Genomic DNA, 16880 nt, shown 5'->3' on the forward strand with positions numbered 1-16880 from the left:
AACCCACTAACTATACACACCTGCTCCTCATTAGTCCACACCTATATAATCACCCCCTCTGGCACTCCACTGGAGTCAGTATTGTTTGCCTGCACTAGACACTAGCCACTCTACACGGTCCCATCCGTTTGTAGCTTATGTCAGTGTTTGTTGCTTATTCTAACTTTGCCTTTGACTACGACTTTTGCCTATTCCCTTGTACCTTTGCCTGGATTTATTAAACATCCTTGAAACCTGCGCCTGCATCCAAGAATGGCATTACAGCATATTAATGAACACCACACATACAATGAAGTGTAAATACACCGGATTTATCAAGAATGCTAATTTCCATCTGCAGTCCCCATACAGAAAACAAGCAATATTACAAAAAAGAGCACATAACATTACTAAAAGGGTACAAACAGAAGATGAAAATACAACAGTAAAATACAAGACACTCTAAACTAATAAAACCAAATTTTAGCCTATTTAAAAATGTTCACATGTTTGATTGTCCATTGTCCATGAACCATCCTTTTAGTTGGACCTTAAAAGATAAGGATGGACACTCTCTTATGTTACTGGGTAGATTGTTCCAAATTGCGCTTCCTTGAACTGAAAAGGAATTTTGCGTAAAGGCTGTGCGCCTAGAATCCCCTCTAGTAACTGCCCTTGTACCTGTGCAATACCAATTTGTGAAACAACACTCGATGTGAGAGAAGATCATACAGTGCAAGTACCTCCTGACAGCTCCAACGGTTAGAAAAGGCCTAATTTGTTTGAAAATGTGCAAGTTAAAATTGAAACTGTTTGCGACCTTCTTGATTTTTAAAAGTTAGAGTTGAGTCCTGGATGACTCTGAGGTAGGCTACTTGAATTGTGTTGTCGTGAACATCATGCACACCGACTATTTGGTGTTTAAAAGCAGACATGAATCAAGGAGACAGTCTTGACAACTGGTCAGCAAAGATGTCAGACTCAGGACTAAGGAAGCCTCTGTCAAGTCCATACTACCATATGACTACAGCATCTGCATACATCTGGGCATGACAGCACTTCTTAGACTTAGATAGCATTTGAAACAGACTTATAGCATGTCATGTAGACAGCACAATAAGTGCATTGTATGTAGTCATAGCACTTCATAGTATATATGTACAGCATAGTATAGCATATATGTATAGTTTATATGTATAGTGTCATTATATAGATATGTTCTAGTTACGTTCTTAGCTTACGCACGTTTCTTGATAAACTGCATTTTACATATGTGATGTATTCCCATGCTTTTTTGTTCTTGCTTAATGTAAATCGCTCTGGATTAAGAGCGTCTGCTAAATGCCTAAATTGTAAATTGTAAATTGTAATGAACATTTTGACGGTAACACCAACATTCCGAAGCCTGCTATTCCGACTCTTACTACCGCTGTCCCACACGCAAAGCCACGTAGTCGGAATGGCGGTGTGTCGGAATGCCACTATTTCCCCCATTTTGACACACATCTGGTCATTGATGTACAGAGAAAATAATAAAGTCATAATAATAATAATAATAATAATAATAATGGACACTATGGATGAGCACATATAGTTGATGCTAAATGTAAACATTTTAATGCCATTACAAGAGTGACTGCAGCAGTTTCCAAACAGGGTAGAGGATTAAGCCAAATGTATAATTCAGCATTTCAAGCTATAAAGTGTGCCACGTTATCTCGAAAATAAGTTACATTCAGCAAGTGCCCCCATCATGCGACAAGTCTAAATGGGACTTTAAACAAGTCCATGTGACAATAACAGCAGGCTCTGCGTGCCCTCCATGTGACATTCCACTCACCTGGCCCGTTAGTTGCCTGACCTGTCTGTTCAATATCCACTGCACTTCTCATCCTATACACTCTTCACCATTTGCCCCTTCTGTGACGCAACACAGTAGCTGCATCGCTGCACGCACACACATGCACGCCAGGGCTGCCTGCCTTGTTGTGATAGATGCATGGCATATTTTTGGAAAGGGACCTAGGCAGTCAGCAGTGAAATCAGCAGGGAGGGAAAACTAAGAGGCATGAGAAGGTTTCCCCTGAGACACTTCTGTGGCTTGAATACATATCCTCATCTTCATCTTTGAGAGGTAGTAGGTAGGGGAGAGAGAGAGAGAGAGAGAGAGAGAGAGAGAGAGGATATATCGAGCAGAATAGAAACATGGTATTCCTCTGGGCATGTGACCTTCAGCACTGTCACCATAAATCCGTACATTCATCTGGGCATGCGCTGGTATCTGGATGCAGATCTGACAGCAAGCCCCAAGCCTTGATATTGAGTTCTATTCAAAGTTTAATGATTTATTTTTTACCTCACTCACACATCAAATGACCCATCTGGATCAGTGATGTACCATTGGGGCTGGAGGGAGAAAATGTGTCACAGAAAAGGTGGCATTCAGACATTATCTGAATTGCCAGGAGGAGCAGTGGGGTTGATGCAGTCAAAACTGGATGGATGGATGGATGGATGGATGGATGGATGGATGGATGGATGGATGGATGGATGGATGGATGGATGGATGGAGTGTTTCTGAAGCACAGCTAGCGCATGGTTAGGGACCGGGTTGTTTCAGAATGAGATATTGCATCCATTAAAAAGGGACAGCTGTTCAAAAAACAAGTGCTGAGAGCCCATCAAACCCAACATTAAATGTAATTATGGTGCACATACTGTACTGTAACAAAAAGGACACAACCTAATGTTAAGTCCCTGTTTTGAAAAATCACAAAGTGGCCCATCTACAATACAGTACATTATATCGTATAGACTATAGAAATCAAATGCTGCTTTTCCTGATGGCGTGCGAGACATGGAGCCAATACCTAGTAATTTTCTTACATAATAAAGACGTAATTCTGCATACTGACATCAGCATGTGCTCAATGACTTGTTCAATCTCAGCCGCAGTGGTTGGGTGAGCAGAACAGGGAAGAGCTAGGATAAAGCAAAAAGAGAGAGCTGCCAAATGCACTCAACGCTGCTGGGAGGTCTGGTGGCTCGGATTGCCTTGGAGTCAGTTACACGAAAACAAAAGGGTTTTTTTCTAACAAGAGTGGTGGCTTTAATTATTCAAAAACGACAAATAACTTCTATATGGTGCCTCCACTCCCAGCTGCTCCAATGAAAGACAACAGGGAGGCTTCATTAAAGTTTTAAAATCACAGTGATGTCTCCTCGAGTGGAAACCTTTCATCTTTTCATCACATCTGTGTGTGTGTGTGTGTGTGTGTGTGTGTGTGTGTGTGTGTGTGTGTGTGTGTGTGTGTGTGTATTGTACGTGTATATACAGTAGTATGGAAATTGTATATTCATTGAAGGCGTTAACATATATTGTTTGTTCAAAAAAACTTTTGCACACCTGCTGTAGAGTAAAACTTAAAAGCAGGTGCGTAAGCAAACAAGTGCACATCAACGATAAAAAAGAATGCACTCACACTGCCAACCTGCACGGTACAGGAGAAAGTAATAAATACATGGAAATTGTTTTAAATTTAAATGAAAGTACCAATACAAAAGTACCAAAAGTACCATGAATATAGAGGGAACCAAAACTGTTAAAATGTTGTTAAATAGCTCAATCTTTGTAACAGTGTTACTGTCCAGTTCTTATAGGAAAAAGAAAGTCATGTCAGGTGGGGATATTAGCCAATCAACAGAGAGAACAATACAGGAACAGGATAAACAAGTGAAATTGGATTACATAGCAGATCAAATTGGAAGTGGATAAATTATCTTTCTCTATAGCAATGATTACTACAGGAATATAGAGCTTTAACTTTTTAAGAGAAAAAGTTTTCATTACTTTTTACAAAATATATCACTTACATCCCCTAGCACGTTTGATAGCAATCTACCCATTAGATTAGATTTCAAACATCTTGTGCTTTTTGTGCAATCTGCCTGCCCATTTCAAACATTTTGTGGCTGGTGTCCTTATTCACATATTCAATCTGTCTCTGACACAGGCAGTTGTCCCCACATGCCTCAAGACTCCAACCATCAGACCCGTGCCAAAGCAGTCCGGTGCAGCAGCCCTGAATGACTTCTGCCCAATTCCACTCACCCCTTCACTAGAAGTGTTTTCCGAGAGCATTGTCCCGACTTTGCCCCCCGTTACTGGATCCCCTTCAGTGCGCCTATTGCCCAAATACTGTAGATCAACAGAGAATGCCATTCCCCCTCACCCACCTACACCAGACCAATACGTAAGAATGATGTCCTCACCCATACTGTAGTGTTTTATCCCCCCCAAACTCCCCCCCAAACCAATTACAATTTACAATTTAGGCATTTAGCAGATGCTCTTAATCCAGAGCGATTTACAGTAAGCAAGAACAACATATGGCAATACATCAAATACATAAAATAGTCATCAAGGATGACTCAACATCAGTACCTATACCTCTACAACTGGATACTGGACTTAATGACCAATGGAGCCCAGTCCGTGATGCTGCGTTCAAACTAACAGCTACAAAACGGATAAGCCTCGTCAGCTACACTTTCACAGTCGCTGTTGAAATGCTGCTGCTCATTGACTTCATCAAATGTGCTTTCCCGTCAAGAGTTCAGGAGGTCAAAAACAAAGGACACACACTTATCTACATTAATGGGGAAGAGATGCAGCAGCTTTCTAGCTTTAAGTTCCTGGGAGTAAACATCTTTTCATCAGATCTTTATTATCCATGCCTCACCCGGCTATGCAATACCCGTTGCACCTGTGTCAAAGTACCCGTTGCACCTGTGTCAAAGTACCCGTTCCACCCGTCTGTGTCCCTTTTATGCCCATATATGGAGATTTCTGTATCTGTCTCGCTGTATCCCTTTATTCCTATACAGTATATATTGTAGAGTTCTGTGTCTGGAGTGTTATGTCAGAACAGGCCAGCTCTATATATGGACCCTGGGCAGGGGCCCTGTCCAGAGCCCTTTCAGAGGCCTTTTGTGGCGCTTCTGGACAACCATGGGTCCGACTGACTCGACACCGGGCACTGCACTCCCTGTGGGGGTGTGGAACGAGTGTGCATGGCGAATTTGGACATGGTGCATTTATAGATTACCAGTATTATTGTCTCCACCAGGCCAAAGGCATGGGGAGAGAGTATGTTTTGCACTCCGTCCGTCCGTCCGTCCGTCCGTCCGTCCGTCCGTGTGTGTGTGTGTGTGTGTGTGTGTGTGTGTGTGTGTGTGTGTGTGTGTGTGTGTGTGTGTGTGTGTGTGTGTCTGTCTGTGTACAGCTAATCTCCGGCACTGTTGGCCCGATCTATGCCAAATCTTGCACACACACTCCCTAGATGCCAACAATGAACCTCTGCCCCAAATTTTCCTGAACGGCCTGTTATAGCGCCACCAGGAGGCCGACTTTTGTAAAACACATTTTTGGCTATTACTCCTATTCCTCCCGCAAATCGTTACACAGTATCTCTATAGTCATGTGCTCAAGACGGATCTGTCCGATATTTCATATTCCATCCTAATTGATTAACATTGGCTTTCAAAGTTTGCAGGATTGGCCCGTTTTGAACAAAAAGCCTCAAATCATGAACACAGCGTGCAATTTACGTGAAATCTGTTATAGCACCACCAACAGGTGGATTTTTGCAAAACACATTTTTGGAACAAAATGCCTCAAATCATCCAATTGCCATTTAAGGCCACAAATGGCACACTTTTCACATTGGCCTATAGCACCACCAGGAGGCCACAACCTGACCTGCCCGGGTGGAGACCTGTGCCCCGAGGGGCTAGTTATTATTATTATTTCTGTGGTATGTGGTCTGAATACTGTATTCATAACAGTATTCTCAGTGTATATGCTGTTATGACAGAAGGCAGGTATCATCTAATATTGCACAGATCAGATATATTGCGCAGCTTCTGCAACATCGTTTAAACATTGAACACGAGAGCAAAACGTATAATTAAAACAACGCACACTAATTTATAGCTTTTTTCACTGTAAGACCAACAGCCATTTTGAGAGTGGATGACTTCAATTTCTTTTATTCCAACCATACACCGCTGTGCCCGTCTGCAAACCACTTAACCCCCAACAGCTGGTTAGCGGGAAGCGGTGTGCTCATGTGTGAATAAATACAATTCAAAGTACCCCATACCTTCTCCCGCAACTCTTTCAAGCTGTTCCTGTACATAAATACAAACTTGAACTCTGAAGGTCAGAGAAAAACAAGGCATCATTAGTGTGGTTGCCCTAACAGGGCAACCAGACTATTGTTATCGTAAATGAGCGATACTTTGCCGCACTACTCCTCCCACAGTTTTTGCCGCACGCACTCGAGCCATATGTCAAATCGACCGGCTTCATCGGGAATCGTGTGATTGCTCATTTCTAAGAGATCCGTTGTATAGTTTAATTGATATTAATTAATTAGTTCTCCATAGACTTATAATGGGAAGATCGAAGACTAATTAAGGCTCCAATTTGAGTATTTTTTCCTTTGGCTATAACAGCCCACTTTGCATTTTTCCCTATAACTCTTGAACCGTAAGTCGCAAAATGTCTCTTTCCATGGATTCCTTGGGTCATGACGCATTTCCACATAGGCCACGCCCATTTTCGTCAGGAAAATAAATCTCAATCTCAATCTCAAAAAGAATCTCAATCTCAAAAATTATCTCACAAAAATCGACACACATGATCTCCGGACCTATCCGATTAAAACACCAACTGCAGAATTTTGGTAGAGCGTATCGTTCGGCCGTAATTGTCGTCCGAAGATAGTAGATGGGGCCTATTTTACAAAAAATGCCATAAATCACAAACGGAATGTCCAATCCATCCCAAATTGTAATCACATGTCGGGGGTGGTTCAATCAACCAAGTTCCAAAAGCAATTACATTTTCATCCATAGGGGGCGCCGCAAATGTGTAACCGTTTGTCGCAAAAACATGATTTTTGGGGGATAAATTACTTACGCATGATCACAGGGGTGACGTGACATTGTAATTGGCTGGCAAAATTTGTGGGAGGGGCCTATGTAGGCGACTGCGGCAACCACACTTTGCAATTTTTCTAAATTGTGACCTTTCTAGTTTCATATTTACACTTGATTATGGACAGCAGAAATATAAATCAAACTACCATGATACTTTTCACAGAATAGAATGCTATTCTGGCTAAACACATTAACAAACGGCACCATGTACATTTTAATGCTATTCAATAACTATTCGAGTAGTTTCAGGTCATTATGTTTTTTACCCTCAGAATTGGGTTCATGCAGCATTTTGAAAGTGAACTCTTCACACAAAACGCAGTGGGTGTGAGGTGAGCAAGCTGTTGAGCTGCAGAGCATCACTACTGTTTTCCTGCTTAAAGACTAAGCATCAAGGGGTTAGAGGAGGGTGGGAGACTTCAAAGTGTTTTTTCGTGCCACCAGAGTACAGTGTGTGTGTGTGTGTGTGTGTGTGTGTGTGTGTGTGTGTGTGTGTGTGTGCGTGCAAGAGTGTGTCTGACAATGAGAAATGATTATCTGTGCAAGACATTTGTGTGTGTGTGCACAAAATGGGAGAACCTCACATTTCTACAGTACTGTACAGCATGTGTGTTAACATGCATGCATCGGAATGTGTGTGCAACTTTTATTTGTGCGAGTGTGTTTGCTTGTTGACAGTCTGTGTCTGTCTTCTAGCTAAATCTAGGCGGTGAGATGCAAAAGGTTCTGTCAACTCTAAATGTATCAACCACATACCATATGATAATGAGTGGTTCGCCTGCTATCTGCCTACGCGACGAGCAACCACCATTCGCAAGTCATCCCCTTCCACTTTATCAACAACAGATTGTCAGCAGGTATAGCAGCCTTGCGGAACAAACCTCTCGTCTCCTGGTGATCTTTGCCAAGTTTGATGCATGCAAAATATTTTCCATCAGTGTTCCACTCAACTCAACTCCTCGCTCTCTCCATGCGAAACTGCATTGAGAATGCATGAATGAAAGTGCATCCATGCCCTATCATCAGGCTACTTAAGCAAACATTAGAACTGACTTTGTGATTTAGTATGGCTGACTGGATTCAGCCGAGAGGAAGAATGGTCTAGGACGCATCAATATTAAACAGGGTCTTTCCTATTAGGTCCTTGAAGCCAAGTCATTAATCGTGCACATTCATGAAGTATTATGCAAATGCCATGTTTGACATTCTGATAAGTAAAAGCTGCCAAATTTTTCAATAACGATGAATGCTGATTACACATTAGTTTGTAGTAGGACCACCCCGAAGGGCTAAGTCCTTATGAAGGAAATATATTGACTCTCCATGTTCCAGCAAAGTTTGCATATTTTGTTTTGGTTCCGTTTCACAGTTGAACTGACAATAATTCAGTGCTAATCAGCAGTTTGCAGAGCTCAAATGTTTGTTTGCATGTTCATGTGTTCTATGAGACTGGCCAAGAATTAATTAAATGATGCATGTTTTGCTAATTACTTCATTAATCTAGACTCCATATGAACAAGGAGTGTGATTTAGGTGTTTGTGCATACAGTATTGATATGAGCGGTTTGTGTGTGCTCACTGTGTGTGTGTGCACACTGTGTGTGTGCACACTGTGTGTGTGTGTGTGTGTGTGTGTGGGGGTGGGTGGGGGTATACTGTATATGTATAACCACAAACTTTGTGCGAGGTCTCCTTGCGCGCGCGTGTGTGTGTGTGTGTGTGTGTGTGTGTGTGTGTGTGTGTGTGTGTATCCACAAGCTTGTGCCTACACGTGTGTGTCGATACCTCTTTAGTTTGCACAAAACGTGCCATCTGAATTCTACAAATCCAACTCATTCAACTTGCACACCAACCAAAACAAACATACGCACGCACGCACGCACGCACGCACGCACGCACGCATGCATGCACACACACACACACACACACACACGCTCGCTTTTATCACATAATATGTCACATTAAAGTTTTAGCGCACAAGGTACAGCCACCTTGGCACACACCACCACCAACCCTGATTTCACAGCACAAAGCACAGTACACAGTGTGTCAAACACAGACTGTATAAAACCCTCTGCTGACCCCAACATGAAGACTAATGGTGACACGTGGTGGCATAGTGCAGTGTGCAGGTATTGATTGGAGGAGTCTTGGAAGGGGAACGGCAGGGCTGTGGTGACAGGGAAGGTTGCACAGACCTTGGCTTTGGGCCTATGAAGATGAGCAGGGCAATGAGACCAATAGACAGAAAGAAAAGGCAGGTGATAAAAATAAATAAAAAAACAAGTGTGCGTGCGTGTGTGCGTGTGTGTTCGTCTGGGAGGGGGGGGGCGGGGCATGTCTGTGTGTCTGTATGGTACTAGCATAGTATTGGAATTCAGGATTCAGACTATGGCCCTACTGTAGGTGCGCACTCGGGACCACTTGGCAGATGTTGTGATTAGTGTGAACGATACCATTCCGCGGAGCGGATCACCCTACCGTACCCGGGACTGCATGTGTAGTCTGGGGTCCGATTGATGTGTGCTCGGATACGTAATGCTGCAATGTGAAAGCCATCCATACCAAAAGAATATATAATTTACATATTTTTATGACATGTTATTTTACCGGGGTGAAAAAAACCCATAAACAAAGACCACATGTAACGATCTCTGCTGCTAGGAAAAAAGGATTAGTACCAAGGATGCGTCAGTACGTCACTGTCATACGAAGATTACAGACGGCGTTACATTGCAAATTGTAATAGAGCATCACTCGCATATCCCTGGGTTCCAAGAGGTTTGCAGAAGTTTTTCCTCTATGGAGAATAACATGGGATCAACTTAAAATCGTGTCATATACAGTAAGAATTGTGGTCCAAAAATAAACAAACTGTCTCGGCCATATTGTCAGGGAGGTGTCTCTTTATAGTTTATGACAGTCAGTCACTCATATGTGATACAGTCTGTTTCTAGCGAAAATTTAACTAGTTTGGGAGCAGTGCCAGTAACATTAGCATTTTCTCGCAGTCAGTTGATTCTTCATCTCCATATGAGTGAAACGGCTGGGATGATTTGTTTATTTTTCAAACACAGTTCTTATATGAGGCGATCTAAAATCCCCCCTATGGGGATTATAATAGAAATAAAAATGTCCACAAACCCGCCCGTGGACTTAGCGCTCTCGAACGATATTGACGTCTGATTTTGGTGCTCTATGTTTCAAAGACCATCAGCACACACTGCTTTGGTTGTGTATTGTTATGTTATTATTATAACTCAAGACAACGAAGGAACACAGTCAAACGTTATTATTCGCTCTAAACTCTGACTTGTGACTCTTCTTCCGTGACATGACATTCTCTATCTCCCAAAGCCCGATAGTCTACAGCGCCCCCCGGAGTCACCTAAGTACCATTACAGTTGTACTTGGGTACGGAATAACCAGAACCAGGCAATCGTATTTGGGAATGGTTCGAATCAATCAGACCCAGTCTGAATCCGCCCTTAAATGTTTGTGGATGTGCCCAAATAGTAAACTTTTTACTGTAGGCTACTAATACTTGAGCTGTAGGCTACTAATACTTGCACATGTCTGCGTGTGTGTCTGTGTGCATGTGATTTAGATTTTGTGTGTGTGTGTGTGTGTGTGTGTGTGTGTGTGTGTGTGTGTGTGTGTGTGTGTGTGTGTGTGTGTGTGTGTGTGTGTGTGTGTGTGTAATAACAGGAATATCCTGACAGAGAACGCCCAGGGGACAAAGAAAGAGCTACCTGTAGGGGAGAGATAGAAAACCACGCCAAAGGAGAGACAGAAAGAACCAGAGAAAGAGAGGGTGAGGCGGGGGGGGAATCACTACCATACAGTATAACCTAAACTAAAGGTTTTTATTCCATTTCGGTCCATTTTCAGTTTAAAGTTTAAAGTAACACTGAGAACTGTATTGTGCTGGAGTGAGTGAGGCTTGTATATTACAGAATCATAGCAAGTTAGTGGAAAGAGCGACAGCAGGCTAATAGAACCTTTGGAGAGAGGTACACATCCCTGCTGTGTGCATAACCTTTGCAATGTTGCATGATGGGAGAAAGACCAAGTGAGAGAAGCAGACAAGCAGAGACATGGAAGGGAATGTTTACAAAGAAGGAGAGAGGAAAAGCTATGAGATTGGGATAGAGAGACTGAGAAGAGAATAAGAGATTGAAAGACAGAAAAGGTGTGCACAACAAAGCTCATGCTGTAACATAAGGGAAGGAGAGAGAGGATAAGGGATGAGAGAGCACTAATATAAGTTTCAGAAACAACGGGTATATAAAACGTTTAACCTTTGCAATGCAGCAAGCTGTGGGAAAGAGGCTAGGCAGAGAGAAAACAGGTGACCAAGATCGAGAGACAGGGCGATAAAGAGGGCAAGAGTGAGCGGGAGTGCAGACAGAGAGAGATAGAAGGAGCCAATAACCTTTGTACCAGGCTCACTCAGAACAGGAGCTCTGGCTGTGTGTTGCTATAAAGGAGGGGAGTAATCATGTTATACACATTCTACCAGCTAAGCTGTTATACACGTAGGTCAGTTCCCCCCATCCAGAAATAGTTTATAGGAAATACAGTAGGATCATATATAGTGTATACCTAAGTCTCTCTCTCTCTCTCTCTCTCTCTCTATATATATATATATATACACGCACACGCACACGCACACACACACACACAATTATACAATTATACACGTGTGTGTGTGTGTGTCTCAATACTCAAGTTGCTACATATTGTTTGAACAAATAATAATAGACTTTACCCAAAAGTAAAAACAAGGCAAAGATAAATTATTCTCTTACAGATGCCTGTGTATTTATGTAAAGTACCCAGGAGTTACAAAAGCCTCTCAACACATCAATACGCGCATAAATGGCCAATTAAAGTGAGAAAACACAATTGCAGCTCTGGGTCTGTACAACAGCTAGTATGGGGGCTGGAGAATGTGTGAATGTGTGTGTGTGTGTGTGTGTGTGTGTGTGTGTGTGTGTGTGTGTGTGTGTGTGTGTGTGTGTGTGTGTGTGTGTGTGTGTGTGTGTGTGTGTGTGTGTGCGCATCTGTGAGTGTTTGCGTGCGTGAATGAGTGTGTGCGTGCATGTGCGTGGACTCATCATCATCAGCAGCTGAGTGGTACACATTATGCATCATGCCGGATGTTGGTGGTGTCTGTGGAGTGAATACAGCATGTGTTGGAACTACTGCGGGGTGTAAATGAAAAGCCATTTTGTTGCCAACATTACACCATTACTCTTTTTGGCAGCTATTTAAAAAGTAGAACGAGTAAGTGTGTGTGTGTGTGTGTGTGTGTGTGTGTGTGTGTGTGTGTGTGTGTGTGTGTGTGTGTGTGTGTGTGTGTGTGTGTTGTGTGCGCGCACGTCTGTCTTTCTGTCTTTCTTGTCTGTCTGTCTGTCTGTCTGCACGTGCGCGCGCGTGCGTGCGACCGTGTGTGCATATGTGCGTTCATGTGTGGATGTTTATAATGGACTTCTTCATACTTTCATGTGTCAGCGTTCATATGATATACCACACAAACCCACAAACTATCATCTTTGCAATCATGCATATAACGTGAACGAACAAAAATTCCACCAATCCCATGCACACATCATATATCTATAGCATAGCTCTGTTCAACATCACAGCTACAAGAAATAAATTAATCAATTTCATAGCCTTTAGTAATTCAAGGAAACATTTTGATGAGCACAGATAATGTATCTTTCCCAGTCTTTTCCTGTATCACATTCAAAGAGCTCACACATTCACACATGGGAGCTATTACCAATCTATTCTAGGGCATTCTAGGGGTTAGGTGCCTTGCTCAAAGACACCTTGACTGAAGTGGTTAAGGGTGTGGCAAAATCATTCACATTCCCTGTCCTGTGTGGATGTATGTACATGAAAGTGTTATTTTGATCTCTTTCAGTTGCTTTTATCTCAAATTCCCCACCCCATGCAGCATTTCTGGTCAAAGCAACGCTTATTGCACGGAGCATAGCGGTCGCTGTAATGGTGCCGGCCTATACTTCCCAGGGGCTGCCCCGTGGTTCGACCTCCGGTTAGTTCATGCATTAACGTTGGCAAACATGCATTAAGGTTGGCGAACATGCGCTGCTCCCGTGCTTGCGGTTAAGTTTAGGTTAGGGTTAGAGTTAGGGTTAGTAACGGCCACACTACACCAGGCTTTTCTCACGCGTTTACCCTAAACTTTTACAAAAATAGGACTGGACCTAAATTCAACGCACGCGTTTAAAAGCCTGGTGTAGCGTGGCCGTAAGGTTAGTAATGGTCGAACTAACGGGTGGTCGTACCAATGCCATGCAGCCGTACTTCTCATCAGCTAGTGAGAGCAACAGAGTCGCACACACACTTGCGTTCATGCACATGGATGTGAGTGTGTCCAAGAAGAGGCTGAAGGATAAAAGATGTAACAACATCAAACGAGTCCGTCATAAATTCATGGAAGGCGGAGATTGTGGCCCAGCCCAGGGGCGTTATTGTGGTGGTGTTTGATGCTGCTGACACACATAATAGAGTTCGAGTCATGTTTAAAACATCTCAACGGGATAGTCCACCCCCATGCAGAAAAAATAAAGATAGAAATAATTCAATAATAACTCATTCAATTTCAAACTGAACTTTTCACATGTTTAAACCAAGTGTGAAGGAGTGGGTGAAATTATTATGTGCAGGCTTCCTGCAACTATAGTTACATTGTTAAATTGAAATTGACCCTAAAACTTAAAGAGTAAAGAAATGTTTGTAAAAGATATAATGGTGGTGCAGTTGCAATAATGGTACTGAGGTAACTACTCAATAGTCATGTACGGCAGGTGCAAATACACACTGTCTATTGTTATTATCAATATACATAAAATGTATGAGGATACATCAACACATTTACGGTGTTTTAAATCAATATCTAACTCCCGTTCCCTGCCGGTGTTGTCACTAACCTGTCACTAACCGACAGAAACCCTGTATGTCTTAAAAGTTAGGCGAATTAAACATATAAAACAAAAGGCGGGTTTAGCGTGTTCCGCAGGGAAAGACAACGGGAAAAAAGACGGGTTTAGCGTGTTCTGCAGTCAAACAGTTAAGGGACAAAATATATGAGCATATGCATGGATACAGGGTACACTCGGCACGGACAGGTCAATGTGCCTGTTGTTGCAAAATACTGCATGAAGAAAAGGTAAGCCCAAACTGTGCATGAAAGCCAAACTACATTCTCACTACAAAGCCTGATATACTGTATATCACGTCATCTATGACATCATCTATGACATCAATCATCTTATGATGTCAGTAATGTGACGTCAGACATGTCATACACTCTGAGTCAAGAAAAGGAAATTGAAAGGAAACATGGCACAAAGCTCATGGATGTAGCCCGACTGTGAGGGCCTATTAACACATAACAATCCTTTACACTGTGGTGTATGATATTGCAATGGTCTCGTCTAGAAGAACAGAGTCTATTAGTAACCATGAAGGAACAGAACAGCTCCATGCCATTGTTTCCTGTGCCAAACTTAATAGGAAGAAGAGCCTGTTTTGGTGGTCACCTCCCATCTATGTGGAGGTGACCGCCGAAGGGCAATCACGTCGCACGGCGAAGTCACACAGCTCCTCCAACCCCAAGTGGGAGGAGATAGTCACTCTAAATGTAACCCCACGTACACAAGTTGACTTCAAGGTATGGAGCTGCCACATCCTTAAGGCGGATGCCCTGCTTGGCAAAGCCACACTGGACCTTCAGAAAGCCTTGGAGCAGCATGACAGAAGACTGGTCAATGTGAAAGAAGTGTTGAAGCTGAACATGGAGCAGAATGGTGCTGCTGTGACAATGGGTGAACTCACCGTCTACCTGTACGGATTGACAGTTGCCGAACAGGAGCGCTTAGCATCACTCACCAACAGCGCAGTGAACGGTACACATTTGGTCTCTGGTAGTCACAGCCCAGGCCTCTGCTCTAATGGCGTGGACATCCAGGTGCCCTCCGATTCCTCCACCCTTGGCCCCATCATCAACAGAGACTCCACGCCCAACTCCACACCACTCCGTCAAGCTCTGGACACTACCACAACTGTCTTCTCTGCCACAACAGATGGAGCGCAGCCCCCTGCAGACACACATGAAGGCTGCACCTACGACACCACCTTGTCAGACCCAGATTGCACAAACCTTGTCGCACCCACAGCCTCCACCAGCACCACCTGCTCATCCACACAAGCTCCTGCCACTTCATCCTCTGGTGGTGCTAATGATGATGATATTGATACCCCTACAGCTACTGACCATTCTACCTCCAACTGCACAGCACAGCCTTCAGCCACATCTTCCTTTGTAGTCACCAGTGAGGCAGCATCCTCCGGAAGAGGTGTTGATGGAGGTGTGGCTGGAGCTGCAGCTATGGACAGGGCCATGCATGGCCCTGTCCATAGCCGCCGCTCCCAATGCAGGAGCCTCAATGCAGGAGCCTCAGACCCTCTACCACCAGGGTGGGAACAGAGGAAAGACCCCCACGGGAAGACGTACTACCTAGACCACAACACCTGCATGAGTACATGGGAGAGACCTCGCAACCTGGAGACACTGCCTCCAGGTTGGGATCGGCAGATAGATCAGTGGGGCAGGAAATACTATGTGGATCACAACACCCAAACCACTACATGGCAGAGGCCAACCATGGAGTTGGTCCGCAACGTTGCGCAGTGGCAGAGCCAGCATAGTCAGATGCAGAGAGCAATGCACCAGTTCAACCAGAGATCCCTTTACTCCGTCTCCATGTCTGCCAGAGACGTTCCTCTGGGCCCATTGCCTCATGGTTGGGAGAGGCGAAGGGACGACCAAGACCGAGTGTACTTTGCCAACCACACCACTAAGACCACACAGTGGGAAGAGCCTCGAACACAAGGGCTACTACAGAATGAGAATCCTTTGCCCGAAGGTTGGGAGATTCAGTACACAAGGGACAGAGTCCGCTATTTTGTGGATCACAACACACGAACTTCCACCTTTAATGACCCGCGCACGGGAACGTCCTCCATCACCAAGGGGCCTCAGATTGCTTACCAACGCAGCTTCAGATGGAAGCTTGCCCATTTCCGATACTTGTGCCAGTCTAATGCACTTCGCAGCAACATGAAGATCAACGTCTCCAGGCAGACACTGTTTTCAGACTCTTACCAGCAAATTATGGCCCTGAAGCCTCACGATTTGAGGAGGAGGCTCTATGTCACCTTCAGAGGGGAAGAGGGACTTGACTATGGTGGAGTTGCCAGGGAGTGGTGCTTCCTGCTGTCTCATGAGGTGCTGAACCCCATGTACTGTCTGTTTGAGTATGCTGGCAAGAGTAATTGTCTGCAGATCAACCCTGCCTCCATCATCAACCCTGACCACCTTTCCTACTTCCATTTCATAGGTCGCTTCATTGCCATGGCACTGTTCCATGACAAGTTCATTGACACAGGTTTCCACCTGCCATTCTACAAACAAGTGCTCAACAAGACGCTAATCCTCAAAGACCTGGAGTCCACTGACCCAGTGTTCTACAACTCGCTCATCTGGATCAGGGACAACAACATTGAGGAGTCTGGTCTGGAGATGTACTTCTCTGTGGATATGGAAATCCTGGGAAAGATCTCTCACCATGACCTGAAACCTGGTGGCACCAACCTCCTGGTCACAGAGGAGAACAAAGAGGAGTACATCCGTCTGATGGCAGAGTGGAGGTTATCCCGCAGGGTCAAAGATCAGACCAGGGCATTTCTGGCTGGCTTCAATGAGGTGGTTCCCCTGCAGTGGCTCCAGTACTTTGATGAGAAGGAGCTGGAGGTGATGCTGTGCGGCATGCAGGAGGTAGACCTCCAGGACTGGCAAA

At 44.0% G+C, this 16880-nt stretch overlaps 2 protein-coding genes across 4 annotated transcripts in view; one reads left to right on the forward strand and one right to left on the reverse strand.

Moving 5' to 3' along the window:
- gfra4a (GDNF family receptor alpha 4a) overlaps positions 1 to 16880 on the reverse strand; it is a 196988-nt gene that overhangs the window by 141119 nt on the left and 38989 nt on the right. The window lies entirely within an intron of this gene.
- The window catches only part of LOC306942618 (NEDD4-like E3 ubiquitin-protein ligase WWP1), a gene marked incomplete at both ends in the record, with an annotated part of 2763 nt that continues 329 nt past the window's right edge, over positions 14447 to 16880 (forward strand). Inside the window, one exon of the mRNA XM_079528626.1 lies at positions 14447 to 16880. This exon is cut by the window's right edge and continues 329 nt beyond it. Coding sequence (XP_079384752.1) covers positions 14447 to 16880 — 2434 coding nt within the window.

This window comes from Electrona antarctica, assembly GCF_951216825.1.
Source record: "Electrona antarctica genome assembly, chromosome: 18".
Lineage (NCBI taxonomy): Eukaryota > Metazoa > Chordata > Actinopteri > Myctophiformes > Myctophidae > Electrona > Electrona antarctica.